General features: G+C 40.8%; 2 protein-coding genes across 6 annotated transcripts in view; one reads left to right on the forward strand and one right to left on the reverse strand.

The window, feature by feature from the left end:
* The window catches only part of GABPB1 (GA binding protein transcription factor subunit beta 1), a 40,520-nt gene extending 40,111 nt beyond the window's left edge, over window positions 1-409 (reverse strand). The window contains exon 1 of one of the 3 annotated variants that reach the window (XM_067555757.1): window positions 357-409. In XM_067555757.1, the coding sequence (XP_067411858.1) occupies window positions 357-359 (3 nt within the window). In that variant the 5' untranslated portion in view covers window positions 360-409. Of the gene's footprint in view, window positions 1-117; window positions 273-356 lie in introns of those variants that run through there. The other 2 variants (XM_067555754.1, XM_067555755.1) reach the window with 2 other exon arrangements.
* An 8,613-nt stretch (window positions 410-9,022) lies between these two features.
* The window catches only part of USP8 (ubiquitin specific peptidase 8), a 34,796-nt gene continuing 19,887 nt past the window's right edge, over window positions 9,023-23,931 (forward strand). Inside the window, exons 1-4 of one of the 3 annotated variants that reach the window (XM_067555758.1) lie at window positions 9,023-9,354; window positions 20,885-21,060; window positions 21,925-22,069; window positions 22,951-23,036. In XM_067555758.1, coding sequence (XP_067411859.1) covers window positions 20,957-21,060; window positions 21,925-22,069; window positions 22,951-23,036 — 335 coding nt within the window. In that variant the 5' untranslated portion in view covers window positions 9,023-9,354; window positions 20,885-20,956. Of the gene's footprint in view, window positions 9,355-17,060; window positions 17,077-18,288; window positions 18,308-20,884; window positions 21,061-21,924; window positions 22,070-22,950; window positions 23,037-23,931 lie in introns of those variants that run through there. The other 2 variants (XM_067555760.1, XM_067555759.1) reach the window with 2 other exon arrangements.

The raw sequence follows: 23,931 nt of genomic DNA on the forward strand, positions 1-23,931 counted from the left end.
CGAAGAGATCAACTTCCACATCCGGTAACAGGGCCCTACAAAGGCACAGACTGACCTGGAAAAGCTTGGCCGGCCCGGGGGGTGGGAGAGAGACGGGGCACGGGGATGCGGCCTTACCGTGCTGCCTGCCCGGCCGTCGCCGCCGCCTACAACCACCACCACGGGCGCCAAAGGCCGCCTCTCCACGGCGCCCAAAAGCCCCACACAAAAGTCCCTGCTGCTGCGCCTGGCGGAGGGACACCGCGGGCGGGAGGGGAGGAGCGGCTCAGGTCAGCCCAGAGCGCCCCCTTCGCGCTGAAGCAGGGGGGACCCCGGGCCGGTGAAGGGGCAGCACTTGAGGGTCGCATGGCACTTACCATTGGGGTGCGGGGATTAACTTATTATACAAATATCCCCGACAAAAGGGGGCTTGGCGGAGGGATACGGCCTCTGCGCACCCTACAGCGCACGCGCAGATATCGGGAGACGGGGGTGGGGGGGGAGTTGGGATGTGAGGGGCCGCCATGATGTGCCGTGACTGCTGCGCTTTTTCCCGCCGGCAGGGGGAGGGGATTTAGCGCTGCGCCTGGGGGATTCGGCCTTGGCTTGGAGCCTGGGAGAGGGAGAGGCCTGGTAGCAGCAGAGGCGGGCTCCGGGCTGGGTTCAGCGGGCCATGGCCATGCGAACGGGGACAGAGAGGGAGGGGGCAAAATCTGTCCCTTGTAAAAGGCCGGCCACGAGGGGAGAGCGCATCGCCGCCCACAGGTCTGCCGAGGCGGGGTCCGCGCTGCCAGCCGTCGCTGCTACCGGTCGGCCGGGGAGCTCCCCCTGCGCTGCCAGTCCGAGCGGAGAGCGGGCAGGAGCAGTGTAGTGCGTACACCTCGCTGCAGCTGGCAGCGGAGCCAGCGACACCCACCTCCAGCGTGAGCCAGTCCAGGCCCTGCTGCTCCTGCCCTGGGCCCTCAAACTGCTTCTCCCCAAATACTCTGCCTTCCCGTCCCCAGAGTGTTCAAGCCCTCACCCGCAGCTACTCTGAACCGGGATTCCCCTGCCACCGACACTGCTCCAGTTCCTAGCTCCTACATCCCCCCCGGGGAAAGATAGCCCGAATCACAGATTCATGGTGCTTTTTTGAGAGAGGGGGGTGATGTAATATCTTTTATTGGACCAACTTCTGTTGGTGAAAGAGATGAGCTTTTGAGCAACACAGAGCTCTTCTTCAGGTCTGGACTAAAGGTACCGCTGCTTAGAGTGTCACAGCTAACTACAAAATGGAACCAATTATTAAGCATAAGTAGTTAACACACAAGAGAACATTCAAGATGGAATGACCTGTTAACACCTTGGCAGTCATAGGACCAAAAAAAAGGGGGGTTGGTGAGTTACAGATTGTTGTAATCCATAAATCCAGTGTCTGTTAAATCCATGTTTTTTGGTGTCTAGAGGAGTTAAGAATTTAAGCCTCCAGGCTCATCTTTTGAAGGTATTGTGCAAGTTACTTTTGATGATGACGGAGACCAGGTCTGCATGAATAAACTGCATCTGTGCTGCTGCACCAATGCAGCCTTGCCTCTATAGCACATAAGTGAAGACGCTGCTATGCTGATGGGAGAGCTTTTCTCATCCACATAGTTAATCCACCTTCCCAAGAGGTGGTAGTTATGTTGACAGGAGCAGCTCTTCTGTCTATATAGCGCTGTCTGCATGAGGGGGGTTAGGATGATATAACTACATCACTCGGGTGGGGTTTTTTCACAGTGACATAGTTGTATAGGTCGGTAGTGTAGACCTGGCCTGAGATGTCAGCTGTGGAGTGGTAATTTTGAGAAAAGTGTTTGCCACTTTTTATTTTGTTACATTTTTAGCCATTAAAAATAATTAATTTCCTTTGTTTTATTGGAATTATTATAATATTTTTCAGAGCAGTCTTTTTTTTTTAATCCTATAAATTGCCTTGCACACCTCAGGCAAAAGTACAAATCATCCAGAGATCTGAAATCACCTCAGAAACTTTAATGAGTTAAACCTCACTACACTTCTTTGAAATAGGTCAGTCTAGTAACCCCAGTTTACACATGGGGAACTATGTCACAATGAGAATAAATGACTTGTCCTACTGGTAGTTAGGGGAACAACATCCAAGAGTCCTGGCTAAGCATATTATGCTCAGATGTCTACAGCACACTCTCAGACTTATTCAGTGCTTGCATGGGGAGTCCTCCTCACTTATCTTAAACCCCAATGAATCCCATTTTACTCCACAACATGCAAAGGCCTTATGTTGTGTTTAGAGTGACTAGATAGCAAGTGTGAAAAATCAGGACGGGGTAGGGAGTAATAGGCACCCATATAGGACAAAGCCCCAAATAGCGGGGCTGTCCCTGTAAAATCAGGACATCTGGTCACCCTAACTTGTATTGATACTTCTGATGAAAGAGGACAAGTTGCTTGTCTTTCTAGAGTTCATCAGTGCTGCTCCATGCATCTGCCAGAGGGGTCACTACAAAGCAACATGAGATACCACCTTCCTTTTTACAGGTTGCTATGCTTGCAGGCAGGATGAGGAAACTACAGGTCCAACCTTAACAGAATTTTTTTTAAACTGGGCTAGGGGAAAGCTGACAGGTGAGGAAAAGCACACAGTTTTCGGAGACATGCATTAGGAATGAATTTATTAAGGAGGGGGACTCTATAGTCCAGTATAGATTACAGGAAAGAAGTTAGTAAGTACAGGTAGGTAGGAGCTTTCGAGGAACTGTCAAACGCTAAAGAGTCCTACTTAAACATAACAGATGAAGGCATGCAATTAAATATTGACAAAATGTACAAGTGCATACATACAAATGCTAGAAGTCTAAATAGTAAGATCGGTGAACTAGGCTGCCTGGATTAAATGATGATATTAATATAATAAGCATTGCAGAAACTTGGTGGAGTGAGTATATTCAATAGGATGCAGTAATACCAGAGTACAAAATATATAGGAATCACTGAGGAGGTCCTACTGGTGGGGGAGTGGCACTGTATGTTTTAAAAATAAATCATAGAGTCAACAAGATGGAAATCTGAAATGTATCTAAGTATGCCATAGAATCTTCTCTATGGATAGAAATTCCATGCTTCAATAGTGAGAGTAGAGCAGTAGGACTATATTACCACCTGACCAGGATGGTGACAGTGATTGTGAAATGCTAACAGAGGATAGAGAGGCTACAAAATCCAATAATAATGGGTGATTTCAACTATTGTCATGTTGACTGGGTAAAAATCTCAGGATGTGATATAGGTATAAATGATCCTTGGAGCAGTTAGTTCTGGAACCTACAAGGGGAGAGACAACTTTTGATTTATTCTAACAGTGGCCAATGCCAGGTGCTTCAGAGGGAATGAACAGAATAGTGATCCATCCGCTGTCGTCCACACCCAGCTTCTGGCAATCAGAGGCTGACCCAGTGTGGCAGCGCTTATGCTCTTATATAAATACTGTTTTTGGGTGCTTGATAAGTGTTCTCAAAATCTTTTTGTGCCTCTTAATAAAAAAAACTTCTCATGAACACATAACATTGGTTTGCATTTATTCATCAGTTGCTGATTATAGAAAATTGTTACTCGTCCTAATACAGACAAGCCACACTACCATCACCACCATTGTTTGTAGTTCAGGCTGAGCACTGGCATCCATGGAATAACAAAACAGAATTCCTCCTTAGTATTATTAAAAATAATTTATAGTGCAGTTGAAGAAGAATTAAATATACTTCTGGCTAATAGCCAAGTCCCATTAACACTGTATGTGAACTTTCACTATTGTTAAGATCACAATTTACTATGTGAAAAGCAAATTCCATTATACTTAGCTGTCCCTTTCCCACCTACCAAGAAATAACTTTTTTTTAAGGAATTGACAGTTTGTTTTTAAATTCCTGACACTTTCTCTATCCTACATGAATGCAACTAGTGTAGACTAATAAAAGAGATTCTGTTTGACAACAGAATGACTCATTCAGGAGCTTGTTGAGCAAGCTTAGCAGGCAACAGTAAGACAGCCATTTTTGTAACAATGGTCGCTAGAGGAATACACATCTGCCAGAATTTACCAAAGTTCCAAAAGTGAGAGAGGAGAGCCATGACTGACATCAGGCATGACAAATAGCAACCTTGCATCTGTGAAGTATGTAATAGTTTCCCTACTGGAATTATGCAAAACTCTGAGAATTAGATTACACCCCATTTTATTCAACTGTGCAGGGGAGTAAGGAGTAGCAAGCCACCTACACCAGCCAAGTAAGATCTATCACTAGTTAGATTAGGTGTGGAGCAAAGCCCCTGCTCCCAGGATACTTCTGTGAGCAAATGAGTGAAAGATGGAGAGAAGGTGGAGCTAAGGCCCATCTGCCACCATGCATGAATGGGGTAAGTAAGCTTCACCCTTTCAAGGGGTCCTGTAAATTACACCCACTTCCCACTCCAAATACACACTCCCTTGAACAAAGGGAGCAAGGGAAGAACTGTATCAGGTTTGTCTGGGACTACACCAAGGATAATGCAGTTTACACACTAACCTTGGTCAGGGTTAAAAGCACAATCTAGGCTTGACTCAAGTCAGTATCATTTTGCAAAATAGAACAGCTGTTATTCAGAATATACATTGTTCTATCTGAGAGAAATACTTTTTTCTGTAAAACATCTAGTACATTAGGGCTCTTTATAAATACTAAATTTATAACAATTTAACATTTGTTTTAGATTTTTCAAATGATCTGGCCAACAAAGATGTTGCTACAGAAAGGGAAGAGGCTTGTAGTGCATAAATTGGACCTCTGCTTTCCTCTTAATGGAAATATGGACATGAAGAAATTGTGGGTGAATGTCAAAGCTCTTTCCTCTCCATGCCCATTTAATAAGTCAGATCTAAGTCTAAAATAGAAGATAAAAACAGAAATAAATATAAAACTGAGAGAGGGTTGAGTATAGCAAGTTTCTGCACAATTCAGCAGGCTGAATCTTGCTAGTCTGTGGCTTTTTTTTTTTCCATGAAGAGCATTCTATTAATAAATTAACTGGAATATATTCTATTAAAAGCACACTTTTTAACTTTCTATGCTCTCCATTCAGTTATTTTTTTTTTAAATGTTATTTTTTTCAGGGCTGTAATAGTGTAACATTCTTATAACACAATTTGTCCCAGCTATGCAGGCAACACCAAAACATGTTATAACATTCTCAGGATATTACTATATTTTAACAGATCATCCCAGATGGTAAAATTAATTATGTAGACAGGTTGCAACACAAGTCCATAACTTGGTTTGGTCCTGCCTATGCAAGCAAGACCAAACAATTTTATATCACCATTTCTTGACATGATAACATTCTATGTGTAGATGGTCTTTCTTACCTTATGTAATACATTTATTAACTTGTAAAATTATCATATTAGTATTTATTTACAGAGATACTGTAAAACTCAATTTGTACTTGCAACGTGCTTTGTGATCCTTGGATAAGGAGTGTTAAATAGCTGCATTTTATTATATTGTTGTAATAACACATGAGTATCAATTTAATTCAGCAGCAGAAGTAATGATGTTTGTGGTTGCCATAAAACTTTGTAATGGAATGACCTCAGTTTGCAAAAGTCCTTCTTCTAATCCTGTTCTGTTAGCTCTATTCGGGGATAGATTATGCCCTGACCTTTCTCGGCCTTGCAGTAAAACAAAACAGAGAGAGAGAGAGAGAGAGAGCAAAGACTCCCCCCACCAACACCCTGGCATAGCCCCATTAGGGCAACCTGAAATCATAGCCTCTGCATTCAATTGGGGAACATTTAGTTACTGTTACTTATGCCCTACTGCTTCTCCTCTTGTGCAGCCTCTGTCTCTTTCCTGGTTCCCTCTGACCTTAAATTACTTCCCTTTCCTGTATAGGAGGGATTATGGAGCTGGCGGGTAACAGAATACACAGTAATGAGCCAGCAGTTTCATTATGGTATATCATGTTTTTAAATTAATATTATTTTGGAAGCACAGCTGCTCCAATGCCCAAAATACATAACTTTTTACAAACATTTTATGTCTGTATGACAAACAACTCTGCTTGGTGCATGGGAGAAAATAACTTTATTATCTGTATGTGTCACCTGGAAGCCAACTGATGTTAGAAAATGAACTTTTAAGAAGAATCCTTAGCAAGGAGGACAGAATAGTCAATCAACACCATACAGCAGATGAAAGAGGCTAATTTCCACCCTGTGTGCCAATAGTGGTATGAGATTAGGGTGACCAGATAGCAAGTGTGAAAAATTGGGGCAACGGGTGGGAGGTAATAGGTGCCTATATAAGAAAAAGCCACGAATAGCAGGACTGTCTCTATAAAACCAGGACATCTGGTCACCCTATGTGAGGTTGCAATAAATAATAGTAATTTTAGCATGTGATGAAAATTTTAAATTATAAAGGAAACCTTTAAAAAAATACAATGTCATACAGTCACCTGAAGTTTAATTTCTGATGTTTAAAACTGCTGTGAGGAAAGAATAAAACAAGAAAAACAAGTGACACTTAAAATACCCTAGTGGTAAAAATGTGAATGACAGAAAAATTCACAGGACAAGGTGGGTGAGGTAATGTCTTCTCCTGGTGAAAGACAAGCTTTTGAGTTACACAGAGCTCTTCTTCACATCTGGGTAAGGTACTCAAATACAAGGCAGAACACATTGTTTAGCATAAGTAGTTATTTTAATTTTAGGGACCATTCAAGGTGAAGAGGCCCATTAGCACCCATGCAGTCATAGAACAAAATTTCACATTGGGATAACTGAATAGAGCATATGATGAAACATATGTGATGGTGACAATGCAATTGTCACTTACTTTCAGTCACCTCATTTACATTCTACCCTTCTCTATCTTCACTTCTCTATCTCAACTGGCACTAATTGTTAACCTTCCAAAACTATATGCAGTTCAAACTGGCTTTTTTCTTTAAATAACCAGCCAAAGTGGTGTTCCCTTCTTTGTCCCCAAATGTGGAATCTTCTCCCTAACTTGTCCCCACAAATCACACTGGTCCAAGGCAGGCAATATTCAGTCTTCTATCAGTGACAAATGTAAGGTTTAGTATCTCAGGATCCTTCAAGCATAGAAATGAAATGTTTTTACTATTGGAAAGGAGAATTTCAAAGCTTTACAATGGGATACAACAAACTTACTTTTAGCCCTAGAAGGCCTGGATATATTGGGGTTTTTTTTATTATTAAATATCAATTATATTAAATTATACTCCTGGTACTGAAGGAGCCTGGCTTTACAGACAGGAATACAAAAATAATATTTTTTAAAAATAATTGTTCTCTAAGCCCCGATCCAGTAGAGTACTTTAATGCATTCTTAGTGGAGTTCTCTTATGACTTTCCTCCATCGATGTAAGGTCACTGGGGAACTTTATGCCAGTGCTGTAAGTTACAGCTGCTCCCCTGCAGCTCTAACTTGCACTTGGCCCAGGCTGAGCCCCCCACATTTGGAAAGAGTGAAGAATCATTCAAATGTTTTAATAGTCATATACACAATAAAGCTAATATACCTACACACGCTTGACTTCCTTCTTTGGTAGGCATGAGGCCTTGCAAAATAATAAGGGCTACAATGTGCACAGAAGTATAAACAGAAGTTAGTGGAGGTGAAATTTGAATTCATGGTGTCCTGGCTCTAAAATCAAGTAATCTTCCCCTAAGATAAAGGGTATTGTGATGGGGGGAGGGGAGTTCTCTCCTTACCTCCACACCCACCATCGCCTCATTTGTCACTGCAGATTTGGTGACCCAATTCAATTCAGCTGAAAGCCTGGATGTCCTGCAAAATATAGTACTTTTTAGAGCACTCTCTTTTAGCTCTTTTGCTTTGGGGGCATAGGCAGCTGGAAAACCAGATGAGATAGCTACCTGGGGAATCTGCCTTTGAAGAGGAACCCCTAAATTATGTAGAACTGGCATAGTGGCTCCATGGCAACCCTTCTTCCACCTGTAGTTTAAGGGGCAGGTAGCTAGGACAAAAAGGGCATGGCCAGAGTGCTCTGGCAATCCTTGGTTGCCCACTGAATCAGGGAGTACAAAAGTGGCATAAGGTATAAAACCACCTTTGCCCCCACACCTTCTCAATTGCACTAAATGGTATCTTCATGGGTGAAAAGCTACCCCAAAAAATCCAATTTGTGATAATTGACTTGTCTTGAGATCGTCTACTGAGTCCCCCTCCCCCCCTCCCCCACCCCAATTGCAGCATCAGGGACACCACAAGCATGAATGGGCTCTGATAGCTATGCTAGGGCATCAGAAGTCAAACAAAATTGTTGCATATATAAAACATCACATTAGGAGTGATGTTATTTAACTGCAATTCAGAAGTCTAAGTTCGGAATATAATCAAAATATCCTGATTCCTAGCACCCGGCTGTGACCAAACACCCTCCATGTGTCTACACTGCACACTGTGCCCAGATTTGTGGGACCTGGGCTTGTGGACTTGGGGTTTCCAAGCCAATGCTTGTGTGCACAGTCCATTGCAATGGTTTACAATTGCTAGACCTAGGTCTCACTGCTGTGCTAACATAGCCATATTGCACTACACAGACCTTCTGACACAGATCTATGGCTTGAGTTGTGTCCACACTGCAAAATAACAAAGTTTGGACTTGAGTCATAGTTGGACTCGGGCTCTGAACCTCCCTCCTCCGGCAGAGTCCTAGGACCCAGGTCCTGAGTGTTTCCTAAACCGAGTTGGACTGATTTGTGTGAGGACAGAAGGGGGCTTTGTGCTCAAACCCGAGTCAGCCCAGCTTAGTGTGCTGTGGAGACATGCCCCCCAGAGCCTTGAACAAAACCCAGATATCCCGAGAGTCCTAGTGGCCAGTTCTGATCACGCTCCGTGCCGTGCCACAGCCTGCAAGGCCCAGGGCCCAGCTCCCATCACTGGGCTGACTCACTGCGCCACACACCCCCAAGGGCTGGCGCAAAGCCCAGGTCTCCTGCCCCGACGCCTGCTACCCAGATCCGCGCAAGCTCCTTCTTCCCACGGATCGGGCTAGCCCCGCATCCCAGCGTCCCGACGCCGGTGCCTGGTTCACCGGCTCGCCCAGCTTCGCCCCCAGACTATCTCCCCAGCGCAGGGGACGTGCCCGGGCCCCTGGCGAGGCTGGGGGACGGGAGGCGGAGAGCGCCCGCCCTCGCAGGGGGACTGTCTGGGAGCTCTGGGCCGGGGTGGGAGGAGCCCACTCGAGTTCCGCCTCAGCAGCCATGGCCGCGTAGAGTCTCCTCGGCGGTACTGCTCGGACATGGGCCTGCCCCGGGCTGGCAGCCTGAGGCAGCAAGTCCTCTCGGAGGTGAGTACGGGCCCTGCCGCCGGGCTCGTGAGTAGAAAGGGAGCGAGAGGCCCCGGGCGGAGACGGCCCCTTTCTCCGACCGCAGAGCCGCTCGGGCCAAGGCGCGGGCTCGCTTGGCAGGGCTCCCTTCTCAGCAGCCGGGGGGGGCAGCCCCCCGCCTTCCCGGGCCGGACTCCTCGGGCGACCCGAGTTCGGAGGCTGTCCAGGCCAGGCTGTGCAGGAGGGAGTCCTGGGGCTGGCGGTGAGGGAGAGGGGCTCAGTGTGGCAGAGAGCGGACCGTGGGTCTGGTCGGGGAATAGGGGAAGGGAGAATGGCAGGAGTGGGATTGGGCAAGGGCGCTGTGGCCTGAGGCCCTGCAGGGCAGGCCCACAGAAGGGGGTTGTGTGGGCAATGGTGAGGCTGGTGGGCCCCGTCTCTCACTTCCAGTAACTTGCTGTGTGACCTTGGCACTTATCCTCTTTAGCCTCAGTTTACCAGTAGGTAAAATGGAAATGGCTCTACCAACCTGATGAAGAGGCCTAATATCTGTAAAGCACTGCAGGAGCTTCGGGTGAAGTATACTGTGGAAACACAAGTTATGCTTTATCCTATATTTTGGTAGTTGACTGTCATTATTAATGTTTCCTAGTGGGTAAAATATTCAGATTCGTAGTCTTGGGAGCTGTCCTGATCTGTCCATTTAGATCATAGGTCTGAGGGTGCCCAGAGCTCTATCAAAAGGAAACTGGTTAAAAACCAGAAATTAAAATGGCCTTATTTTACCACTTCAGTGATTACAAAACAACTTTAAAAGTCTCTCTTTCTACGACTTACTATATGTATTTGTTTTTTGCACCTCACACAATTTGGACAAATATAAAAGTTAGCCAGTTTCACTTTCTGGTTCCCGTATTTGTACAGTAACTTGTTTGGGTTGAATAATTTTTCACTGAACATTTTTTTTTAAAGTCTAACTTTTTTTGGTAGTTTGGTTTTGTAAACTATTATGTACACAAATCTAATTTTCTGGCCTAAACTACCTGATGCGTATTCCTGTAGCAGTCAGTAAAGAGCTTCCACAAAAAAGTGCTTGAATGCTTTTGAACAGTTGATAGATATAAGCCCTGATCTTGAGAGCTGAAATCTGCTCAGGCAGATCAATGGGACTGTGCACTGAAGGAGCGTATACCCATGTGGAGTCCCATTGGAAACATCAGATTGCATGACTGTGCCAGAAGTGTCATCCCTAAAACTTTAAAACACTAATCTTAAAAATTTTAGGAGTAGATTCACAAATCTAATCCTAACAAAACCAGATCAAATATGTCTCCCACTTACTAAATTCTTGGACATTAGTTCTGGTAGGTAGTGAAGTATTAATGGCGTGTCATACCTTGGTATGTCAATCTACTTCAGACAGACAACACAGATACTGTCCTGTTGCAAGTAGAATATTTCATTATTTCCCCTAGTTATTACAGTCACTGCTTACTCATATCCTCAGTAAACACAATCATATTAATTAGTTGTGTAAACGATCCTTTACACATAGGCTATCTAGTCTATCCTCCTAACTTTGTCAGTGCAGAGTTGTCCAGTTATGCTTTAAATATTTCCATTAATAAGCAAATTTTCCTGAGGTTTTGGGGTGGAGGGTCTGATCTTGGGATGTACTAAGTACCTGCAGCTCCCATTGACATCTGTTCCTTGGAGCTCAGTACTTCTTGGGATCAGGATCTATAACAATCCTCAGGTGTGGAATTGGAGCCTAACATAATGCTCAGTCTCCAAATTAATAAGTAAATAAACAAAATAAGATAACTTGTAGAGAGCCATTTTTACTTAAAGTTCTAAAAATTTAGTCAGACTAAAGGGAAACAATCAACCTAAAGTAGTCAATTAAAAAAACACAAACAAACAACTAAAGGTATTGCACTGGCTCCTGAGTTGTCTTGCTGTTCTTTGTGGTTTTGCAATCTCATGTTCCTTTCTTTAGAAATAAAAAGTGTCTGTCTCCATTATGGATGTGTGAAAAACCCGGACAAATGATTCTAAGATCCTCTGTGCTTTGGGTTGTGGGGGGGAGCAAGAGAGTAAAGAGGCAGAAGAGGAAAGGGCCATGCTCCCACCTTTGTAAGAGCATAGCAACTCCATGCACTCAGCTCTCTGGTGTGTTGGGGTCTAACAGCCACTGTGCACAACATGCTCTCTTCCCTACTTGATGGAAATTTTACTTAACTTTTTAGACAGATGTTAATACTAAAAGCAGCATTAATATCTATTTGAAAAATCTAGTAAAAATGCTTTTACTAGCAAACTGCTTTTGAACTGTGCTGTCCACCTCTAGGGGAATTAGCACTAGTACGGCAGAAATGGCCAAGACAGCATGGCTTTTGAGGCTACGTCTTCACTAATGGCAGCAAATTCGCCACTGTCAGATCGATTTCTCTGGATCAGCTGAGCGGTCAGTGAAGACCCACTCAGTAGATCCAGAAATCGACTTATTAAGACCACCTTCTCAAGCGGCGCAGTGCAGTGAAGTGAAGACAGCTCGCAGAACAGAACCACAGAAGTCAATGGGAGTTACGCAGGTTTTTTGCGTAGCTTGCGTAACTCCCATCGACTGCTGCCAAATCTCGGAGGTAAGTGTAGACAAGCCCTGAGTGTATTGTGCAACAAGGAGCGTCTTGTAGGAACTAGTCAGTCTTGCAGATATCTAACATCCGCAAATGGAGACCAAGGTTCCCCTTGGAAGTTGAGCATCACTCCCTTCCTCATTGAAAAGAACTTTTGGGGAACATCAGCAAGGTGAACCTTGTAGTTTCTAGAGAGTGGTCCCCAAACTTTTCTTCTTGCACCCTCTCCTTACCAGTAATAGAATGTGTCCATGCCCCCTGGACTGGGAGCAGAGTTGCAGCTGGGCAGACAGCAGGGGCAGAGCAGGCTTCGGTGGCGTTCCCTCCCCGCCCCCAAATGGTCTGGGCCCCATCAGACCCCTCTGGACATTTCTCTGCACCCCCTTGGGTGGCCCACCGCACAGTTTGGGGACCACTGTTCAAGAAGGTCTCTCAACCATGTTTGGTCTTTACCATTAGAAGAAAGGATAGGATGTAGCCTTTTAGTTTTAGTGGACTTTAAGTCATATGGTTAAATCAAAATTTGATGTCCTGATCCTAATAGATGAGATGCTATTTACAAAATGAAGTGAAGACAGTATTCTATGAAAACATTAGTTCACAAAAAAAGTTCCATGTATTCTCTTGTTAGCTGTCTAACTAGCCCCCTAGTTTTTCAGTATTCAGGTGCAGCAATATGGAAATTTTGACATTAGCTCAGCTAAACTTAAAAAATGGAAGTATCATTTGAATTAAATATGAAAAAAGAATAAATATTGCTCCTGTATATCTTATTTTAAATTCAGTTTTACTCTGCTCCTAAGTTTCCAATGTGCTGCAGAAACAACAATGCAGAAGTTCATTGTCAAAGTCGAAAGAGGGAAGTTATAGCTAGTTGGGCCCAATCCTAAAAGAGACATTCACATATTTAACTTTGCTATTGTGAATAATCCCTTTGAAATGATTGGAACTTCTCTTGGTAGTAAAGTTAGGCACATGTGTAAATCTTTGCAGGACTGGAGCCTAGGTAGGATCTTGGCACACTTGGGATGACATTGGAGAGGGCTTTGGATTGTATAAACAGACACTAATTGGATGTCTTGTTAAGATGACCAGCAATCAGATAATTAATATGGACACTTCTTTTTCTTCAGTGTTAACGCTTATAATGAGTAGAGTAGTTTACAGTCATTACAAATATCTATTGTTTTATGCTGTATGCCAACTCAGGGTATGTCTACACTGCCAGGGCTGCACAGATTGATGCAGCAGGATCAACTGAGCAGGCTGTGGAGACCCGCTCAAATCGATCCTGGAAGCGCTCTCCGGTCAACGCCATAAATCCATTCCCTTCTCTTCCCCCCCGCCCCCCACCCCCCTCCGAAAAGAGTAAGGCTGTGTTGACTGGAGGGCATCTCCCATCAATGCAGCACAGTCAAGACGCCACAGTATGGGGACATAAGTAAGTCAACAGGAGATACGCAAGCTGCAGCATGTATCTTGCGTATCTTCCGTCAACTGCCGGTGTCAAGGTAAACCAGCGCTCAGGAAGACACTTCGTTGATTTAGGCCTAGTCTACATTTGGGGGGTTTTGCTGGTTCAGCTGTATCAGCATAATTAAACCATCAAAACCCTTCTAATTTAGGTGCAGATTATTGGTATTAGAGTGCTTATACTGCTTTAGTTTGTACTTTTATCATATCTGTTTTTGACAAATAAAAGTCACCCCCCCTTTACAGACATAACTATGCCAGCAAAACTTTTGAGTGGTAATCTTGTTGATGTAATAGACTTCTGTGAAACGCTTGACTTGGTATCGCATGACATTTTGATTAAAAAAAAAGAATATAAAATTAGCATAGCACACACAAAATTAATTAAAAACTGATTAACTGTAAATGGGGAATCATCGAGTGGGTTTGTTTCCGGTGTGATCCTGCAGGGCTTGAGTCTTGGCCCTGCACTATAGCATTTTTGTCAATGCCCTGGAAGAAAACAAAACCGCCACTGATAAAGCTTGCAGATGATACAAAAAATGGGGGAGTGGTAAATAATGAAGAGAACAGGTGATTGATTCAGAGCAATCTAGATCGCTTGGTATAGTGGGTGCAAGCAACTTATGTATTTTAATATAGCTAAATGTAAATGTATACATCTAAAAGAATGTAGGTCATACTTACAGGATGGGGGACTATCTCAGAAAGGAGTGATTCTGAAAAATATTTGGGATTGTGGTGGATAAATCAGCTGAACATGAGTTCCCAATGAGATGCTATGGCCAAAAAGGTGCTAATGCAATCCTGGGATGCATAAATGGGAATCTCGAGTAGGAGTAGAGAGATTATTTTATGTCTGTATTTGGCATTGATGCGACCACTGCTGGAATACTGTGTCCAGTTCTGGTGCCCACAATTTAAGAAAGATGTTGATCAGTCAGAGGGTTTAGAATAGAGAATTAGAAAACGTGCTTTATATGTTAAAGCATATAGACTGAGTTCCTTGAGCCTAACAAAGAGAAGGTTAAAGGGTGACTTGATTACAGAATATAAGTATCTATATAGGAAACAAATATTTAATAATGGGCTCTTCAATCTAGCAGAGAAAGGTATAACATAATCCTATGGCTGGAAATTGAAGCTAGACAAATTCAGACCGAAAATAGGCACAGATTTTTAATGGTGAGTAATTAACCACTGAAACAATTTAGCAAGGATCGTGATGCACCATTACCAACAATTTTAAAATCAAGATTGTTTTTGTTTTTTTAAGAAAAACATTAAAAAAAAAACACACCATGTTCTAGGAATTATTTTGGGAAAGCTTTATAGTCTATGTTATACATGAGGAAAGACTAGATAATTATAATGGCGCCTTCTAGCCTTAGAATCTATGCATCAAGTGTACCCTGGCTCTTAAACTGAGTTCAAAGTTTTTTGCAACCGTAAGAGCTGGAAACAATTTTCTTTATGAATGTTTAGACTCTGGAGATCAGTTATGTAACAAGTGGTGTATTTTGCATCAAAATATCTGTAGACAGGGACCCATGTATCCTGTAATTCCACAAAGGAATCTTGTAAGAGGAATGGCTAGGTCAGGGATTTGGTAATGGATTATTCAGCTCTTCCCCTGCAGGCTATTAACTCAAATCTAGGATAGGTTGATGCAGCAGAGTGGCACAAGCACTAGTGTTTTAGTTGACATGGGGGAGGGGAGTTAGATGTGATTGAGTGAAAGAGTGGGGAAGACACTCGGGAAATATTTTAGAGGTATGAGACTGAAGTAGAGAGAAATTGTAGGAGAGAAGGTAAAAATAGGATAACAGGGAAATTAAAGTAGAGGGAGAAAGAATCGAACAGGACATTCAACAATGTAGAAGAAGGTGCAACAATCTAGTGTGAAAAATAGATAGCATTAGCAAGGTATTTTCATTTGGATTAGTAAGAATCTATTAAATATTTTAAACCCTGACCATTACTACGTGAAGACCTGTGCAAAAGGAGTTTGACATTTCAATCAATTTCCTACAAGACAAGTGTTCATGTTACAAAACAAGATAACATGAAACCTTCATTGGCAGTCTCACTGAGTAAAGGATGAATAAATAAATAGCGCCACTGTTTCGCTCCTATCTATTCTGGAGTGTTCCCTCTAAAATAGTTTCAAGCACATTGGCAGGGAAGTGTGGGGAAATTCATAGAGCTGCTAACTCTGCAGTATCTAATCTGTGGATCTATCAAAGACTTCTGTCTCCACACCTGCCACTCTGGCACCTTTGCCTGTGCCAGTTTCATTATGTAAATATAAATATATAACTATTAGAACAGTTACTCATATGTCATACATTACTTCACAACTGAATTTTAATGAAATAGAAGAATGTATTTCAGAATAATAATTCAGAAATACAGACAAACCCATATGAGTTTAATGCATCTTAAAGCAACAGCGTTAAAAATAAAAGGATTTTAAAGCACACTAAAGCATGGTAGCTCCATGAGTTTGAAGTATTGGGTATTAATCACCAATGTTTAGTCACAGTAATATACAATTAGAAAAATTTTTACTTAATCTTCAACTGAGCATTCATACCAAAATGGAATTAAAGAAGGTTAGTATTTTAAAATCTTGCACTAATTTTTCTTGCCAGACTGAGTGTGCTAGAAATCTATCGTTTGTTTCATTAGGACTTTATTATTAAAAATTTTTTTTATCTGGCTCAGTTTGATATTAGAAGCTTTATTAAGATCAGTGGAGCATTTCAAATTTTTAGTTAAGATAAATATTTCAGCTAGAACGCCTCAAATAAAAGCAAAAGATCATTCTTACCAAATCCACAATGCTGTAGCCTGGCTCCATGCATTTCAGACAAAACTTTAAGACCACTTCTGCAATTATGCATTAATTACTCTTGAATTCCTTGACCTTACTTAGAAAGGTGTTTCTAAAGAAAAATATCTAAAGACTAATCCAGATTATGGATGAAATACATGCAATTTTTGTTATAGGAAAATATGGGTTGATAGTACAAGCCAGCAGAACTTGATTGCACTCTAGTCATGATCAGAAAAGCACCTGTGATAGCAACATGAAGCCAAGAGTGGGTAAAAGAAGTGGTAAAACAGAAGGATTGGAAAGATTTTAAAGAGGCATAAGAGGAAATAAGAAAAGATATGTATGTGGGGCAAGCTTATACAGCATTTTATAAGCAAGAAAGCAAATTTCAGTTTGATGCAGTAAGAGACAGGAAGCCAATGAAGGAATGGAAAAAGAGGGTGATGGAGTCAGATCAGGTGAACCGCATTTGGGACAGACTGGAGTTAGTGATTGAGGCTGGACAGGTGATTACAGCAATCAAGATGAGACCAGTTCATGAATGAGAATTTTAGCAGTGGGAAGAGCAAGGAAAGATTTGGAGTTCTTAAAGAAGTGGTTAGAGACTGGATGTAAGATGAGAAGGGAAGAGAAATCAAATCTCACACCAAGAGGAAGGAAAGGATAGTGGAATTGTCAGCATGCCTGTTCAGTGCTTTATCATCATCATCCTCCTGTTTTATACTGATACTGTATTAGTGCAGAGTTGCTCATAATGTACAATAATCAAATCATGGACTTTTTGCAGGGGGGAAGGTGAGATTTTTGAAATGCCTAATTTTTAGATATAAAAGGAATGAACGATCTGATTATTTTTCTCCCTTGTGTGTGGGGGACTTTTTGAGTCTGTTAACCAGTACTACTCAAAAGTCTAATATGTTTTATTTATCTAGTTCTCTTATATGTTTTGGACTTTTCTTCAATCCACTATCTTTGTTTAGTAACAAATAATTACTGTAGCATGACCTTGGAGTTCAGGAGTGGATATATGACAAGCTCAGTGCTCTTGTAATGGATCATAAATCAGTTTTTTCCCTCTGAGGTGATATCATCACCCTACCTAGTAACAGTAGTTAGATAAGACAAGCTTCCATAGATAGCCCACTGGAGAGAAGGAAGTCAGTGAGACTTGTTAGCAGTCTGAATTAAATGGTTGACTTTGGGAGTGTGTGGTAGTGGTTCAAAGCAGTAGGTGAGTAAATTGCAAAAAACTACTGTATTGAAATATTTCTCATGGATATGTAACCACAAGTGGCTATTTTGCAGGAAAGCCTTTCTTGTCACTTTGCTTTTTCTTGATTTGAACACTTTTCTCCAATAAATGGCCAATGACTGTTTTTAACCCCCTAAAAAGAAGTGTTAAATTCTGTATATTAAACAGCATCTACAATTTTTTTAAGAAGCAACAAAAGCAAGGAAATTCAGAGCTCAGGTTGCTACTCTGGTCCTAACATTTTATGTATGGGTATTGCAGGAAGACATCATCACACACTTTTTCAGAGTCTACTGCAATAACTAAATGCAATATAGTGAGTTAAGGAGAGAAAGAAAACTAACTTTGAATCTCTTTGGTTTTGTCTATATAAAGACAAAGCCTAAACAGAACACTGTTAAGTAATTTTGGTATGGAGTACAAAACATTTGTTTCTTGTGAAATAGGCTTATGACCTGTCAAGCATTGATTTTTTTTTCTTTTGTGTGCTCTGACTATCTGAAATTGACATTTGTTTTTGTTTAATTACAGCTTCAGTTTGCACAATACTATATTATGCCCAAATATATGTAAGAACTCGTATTGTCAGTTGATGTTAATACCAATTTAATATTATTTCTGCTGCAAAAACTGTGGGAAGAACACAAACATTTGTGTTTTTAAGAGTCTTATAATGTGTTGCTGTTGTGTGGCTTTTTGTTTAAATAGGTCTTAATTCCAGCCTTACTGTAATCTGCCTAAGTGCCTGCTACATCTAAGAGTTTCAGAGAACATGTAAGTTATGTAACAGGTTGAACCCTGAAGATACATTTAGAAAGAATTTAAAGCTTCAGGGAAATGAAGTCTTTATTTACAGTTCTTAGAAAAAGACAGGAGATAGCTAAGGTTTCCCTTTGAAGATGGATTGAAAAAGTAATGTGAAAATCTCATTAAAAAGAGAATGAAATCTTATCATGTAACTGCAGCATTACCCAAAATTTGCTCCACCCAGTGCAGAAAAAGCTGTTACCTTGCAAGAAGTACATGTGTGGGGGGTGGGGGAGGAGGTAGGGGAACTGTCATATCCTTTCAAATCCATATTTTAAAAGTATTGACTGACTAGGCATCTCTGCATATGCTATTTAGGGGAAGGTTCTTAATTCTCTTTCACTTAAACTAAACATTTGATGGATTCTTCATTTTTGACATCTTCAAATCAAAATTGGATGCCTTTGTGGAAGTCACACTTTAGTCAAACACAAATTCTCAGGCTCAGTACGAGGGTAACTGGATAAAATTGAATGGCCTCTACAGTATATATAGGAGTTCAGACTAGGTGATTTAATTACCCCTTCTGGCTTTTAAACCCTATGAATTTTTGTTGTTAGTGAAATGTGCTCATTTGAGAACACAAGCAACTAAAGTCTTCTGTTTTATCCACTTCTGAGAATGAGGGGTAGTTCATTCTCCTTTCTCATTCAATCTTCGACTTACTGCTAAAACTTACAATTGGAGATTTTAGCATTGTTAGTTTTCTGATATAAGCATCTGACTAATAGAAAATGGGCTGAGACCATCAACTAATTTCACACAGGCCATGAAACAGCCAGATGTGGTAATTGTCAGAGCTGTTTATATCACATGGTCATATCAATCAAGTCATTTGTGTTGATAACCAAGAGAAGTCAGCTTTTAACTGACTTATTACTCAGCTTTGATAGTAGCCATTCCTAAATTATGACTTCAAGTTTGGAGAAAGAAATAACAAAGCTTCCTCCTGATGTCAGACCTTGAGGTGTTAAAGTAAGTCCCTACCTATATTAAAGATGAATTTAAGGATTGCTTCAGATGACTGTCAGATTATCAAATCAGGAGATAAAAGCAAGAATGTAAAATTACCTCTAAATACTACTACTTATCACAGAGCAATTTAAGAGATGTGTTTAGTCCTTATAAGGGCTAACTGGTTTTATTTTCTTGATCCTTTCTAATTGTTATGCTCAGACTTGTGTAAGGGCCAGTTTTTAGATTGGCCCTTACTAATCCAGTATTCACTGTGATTAAATTAGCAACTCAAGTTCCCCCCCTTTTTTTCTTGAATAAAGATACCTTTTTTTAAGGATATCGATAAGTATTTTCTCTTTCCACCAAAATTGAACAATCTGATTGAATCCAGAATAAAACAGATCATATTTACTGTAAAATACTAATACCGGATAAGGTGGACACGTGAAGATGCCCAACTGTTATACTGATGGCTGCTTGGAGGAATCTCCCACATGGAAAACAAAAGCTATTATGTTTAAACTAGTTATTAATCCCCAGAGGTGTGGCAAAAATGTTGCAGATTTATGAATTATTGCATAATGGCAATTTGCCTTCTCTTGGCGTGGGCAGTCTGATAGCTGTGTATACCAGTCACCTTGCTTGGGTAATAACTATGCAGAGGTCAGCCATAAGCAAGTCATAAATCAATTATCCTTTTTAAGATTATGCATACATAAAAGGTCAATTGCTTTCTGATATACTTACTGACTTTACATTAAAATGACTCTTTGCAGGATAAAGTTGTTTTTCTCCTCCTAACTTTCATAATTCCTTTCTCTCTCCCCCTGTTGTACTGTGGAGACGTCAAGTCTCTCACATTCCCAGATGTATATTTTAACAACTCTTCCAATCATCTTTTGAGGGATTTATTTATATTAATCCAAATAGACAGAAAAAAATCTGTCTTGCATTGCTAACATATGGGACTAGTAACGGACTCAGAGGCAGTTAACATTTAAATGGTTACATCCTAAACTTCTATATGGTAATGTTCCTTTTCTTCTGGCTGGAGCTCAGTATTAAAGTTCAGGGCAGTACCAGACAAACTAACAATTCTGCTATTGCAGATACAAAATTTAAAATTATAGCTAGCTTCCAATTTGTCCTTTTTTTAAATTAAGAAAGAGTTTATCTATGTAATTAGTAATTTTGGTATTCATATTTAATAGGTTAAGCTTAATATTATTAAAATAATATAGCTAAGTGTTAAAAAATAGTGGTGACACAACTTTGTCAATCCTTTCCTATACTATAATTGACAGATTAGGCACTACAGTTCTGTTTCATAAATCAAAATATACCTAGTGATTCAGTTAAGATCTAAGATGTGCTTTTACATTTAATTAGGTTTCTATATTGCATGGCTTCCAAAGGATTCTATTACTAATAAACTCTTCATTTGAGGATGTTAAATGCAGTAAGGCCATATGATTAATTAGCTTAATTCCTTATGCTTTCATGTGAAAATCTATATGATCTAAATTTTAAAAATCACTTAGGATATTATTGGATACATTCTTTTAATGTCTATCTTTCTATTTTCAGAAAAACATCGATTTTAGAGACATTTAAAGAGTCAGACTGTCCTTGAAGGGACATAAGTAACCATACATTAACATGCCTGCTGTGTCTTCTGTACCTAAAGAACTATACCTCTGTACTTCACTGAAAGATCTTAACAAGAAGACAGAAATAAAAGCTGAGAAGACCAGTACAAAGACGTATGTACATTTCCTTGTTTAATTGGCTTCGGATTAATTGTTCAAATTCCACAGCTAAGTAACAAGTGATGCATAGTCTTATATACAGCTGATGATAATGTAAACCAGTTGTCTAAGTAAGCATTAACTAATTAAGTAGCAATGCTGCACTTCTGGCCAAATTCCAGTTCAGGTAATTGTGTTGTATACATTAATTAAAACTGAAGAGGGAATTTGATATGGTAGCTTCTCTCACTCCTGTGTAGTGTTGTGGATTGTCAAACTAAGTATGGAGATTCGTTCAAGAGACCATATTGTTTCAATAGTTAGTGAAGTAAACATGATGTCTATAAAAGTTTTTAAAGTGCTTTGGGATTCTTCGAGACAACAGGCTATATAAATGCAAGTTTAACTCAGTTGAAAAATTCAGCCATCACATGGGAATAGAAACAGTCTAATTTTAGAATTTATAGACTGAATTTTCATGCACTTCATGGTATGTTGTCATATGATTAGTGCTCAGAAGAACCAATCCATTCTGCATTCTAGAGAGAACCGGTTCTGAACAGTCCCTTTGTAGATGGCCTCATGTTTGAAATGCTTTAAACTGCCATTTAATTTATTATTGAATAATTTCTTTTCAGTGCTGTAACTAGCAAGCTAACAAACCAATAGCAAAGACAAACATAATTCAGGGAAAAAAGTATCTTTAGTTTACTTTAACTATATGGCTTGGATTGTGCTGCCAAAGGGATATTTAAAGTACATGGGCACAGAACGTGAACATTTAAATCAAGGGTTGATTATATAACTAACTGTTCTTTTGAGAGCCAAGTCAGCAATTGTGTGGGGTTTTTTTTAATTGCCCTTTTCTCCCATTTCAAGTTATGTGCAGAGTGCCCTTAAGATCTTCAAGGCAGCAGAGGAATGCAGGTTGGACAGAGATGAAGAGAAGGCCTACGTCCTATATATGAAATATGTGACGGTATATAATCTTATTAAAAAAAGACCTGATTTCAAGCAACAACAGGTATATTATCTTACTGATTGCATTTTTTATATTGGTAGAAGTAACAGAAGTACTTTGAATCAGTGGTTGTTATATCTGAAGATTTAAGGTTCAGTTGAAAGAATTACATGGGGTGTGCATTACTGAAACAGTAATTTCAGTAAGGGAATTATATTTATTTAAATAAAATATTGTAGCTTGTGTTGACAGGTGAAGCAGTCCATTATTGTAAGCCTCCTTTATTATTTTCCATTACAGTACACTTTACATGTCCTGTAGACTGTATGAGTTCAGAGGTAGCCCTGTTGCTATCTTTCCTGATACAAAACTAAATTGATGATTATTTATTCTTTTAATTAGGATAATTTAGTCCCTCGAAAATAGATAAACATTTTTCTGTTTTTTTTTTATCCTCCCAACCTTGTGACTAGTGCTTAAGATTTTAAAAATTAATTAACATACTTATGAATGTTTGTGGTATATTTGTTCCTAAAATACTGAAGAGAAGAACAGCTCACTTTATTTACAGAGTTCTAGAGGGGTAGCCATGTTAGTCTGGTTTTAGCAAAACAGCGAGAGTCCTGTGACACCTTAAAGACTAACAGATTTATTTGGGCATAAGCTTTCGTGGGCAGATACCCCAAGCTTCTGCCCAAATAAATTTTGTTAGTCTTTAAGGTGCCACAGGACTCTTGCTGCTTTATTTACAGAGTAACTATGGCAGTAATATAAAATTATTTAGTTAGTTTATTTTTTCCATTGGTAGATAATTTGCTTACATCTTCACTGTGCCATAAACTAGGTGCTAAATGCTGTTCTTGGTAGTGTCTGTAGAAGTATTCTATCCTGTAGGTACAGTGGACAGTATTAACTGGAGGCTTGGGTGGTGCTTGTTGTTTTAGGATTACTTTCATTCTATACTGGGACCTACAAACATAAAAAAAGCTATTGAAGAAGCTGAAAGACTCTCAGACAGTCTTAAACTCAGGTATGTGCTTCTCTTTCACAAAGCAGTATGTAAAATATTGCTGAATGTTGTAAATTTATGCATCTGCTTCTGTAGTTTTGCCTGGTATATGAGTTAGACTTTGTTTGCAGTAGTTGCTGATACCTATAATCCAAAGAGATTAAACTATTTCTGATGAAGCCTTTTATTCAAACTAGATTTTATGCCATTATTCATCCAGTCACTTCAAACCCATGTGCTTATATCAACCTACAGTTAGATGAACTTTTTAATAACCAGAATTTACCGCCATCAAAAAATCAGCTCTTCTGTTTTTCATTAATGTGTACACTAACGAGAGACTCCAATGAAAACATCTAGATCAGTGGTTCCCAACCTTTTTGGCTTGAGGACCAGATATAATTTTTACTACCCTGAAGGGTCACCAGACTCTGCCAGCAGCCCCTCTCTCCCCCGCCCCCTGCAGCCAGACAGAAGGAATTCAGCAAGGAGGCTGCCTCCCTCCTCGCTGATCTCCTGTCCCCCTGGCTGCAGCAGGGAAACCGCACGCGTCCTGTAGCCCTATGCTCTCCACCTGGGTCCCTAGGCAGTGGCTCCCTTCTGCAGCCAGGGAGATGGGAGATCAGTGCTCTCCTCCTTCTGGCTCCAGCAGGGACCCCAACACGTAGGGACCCAGGCAGAGGGCTTTGCTGTGCTCCCTGCTACAGCCAGGGAGAGCGGAGCGCTGATCTCCTGTCCCCTTGGCTGCAGCAAGAAGCCTGCACCGGTCTTTTAGCCCTGAGACAACGCACTCCGCCTGGGTCCTTGGGCAGCGGCTCCCTTCTGCAGGCAGCAGGAGGGGAGCTGCAGGCCACTTTGAAAGACCACACGGGCCACTGACTTAATTCACTTTGTATGAATTGTATTCATATGCTTT

The sequence above is a fragment of the Emydura macquarii genome, unplaced genomic scaffold (genome assembly GCF_026122565.2).
Source record: "Emydura macquarii macquarii isolate MOO-44397 ecotype Brisbane River unplaced genomic scaffold, CSIRO-AGI_Emac_v2 contig_1644, whole genome shotgun sequence".
Classification (NCBI taxonomy): domain Eukaryota; kingdom Metazoa; phylum Chordata; order Testudines; family Chelidae; genus Emydura; species Emydura macquarii.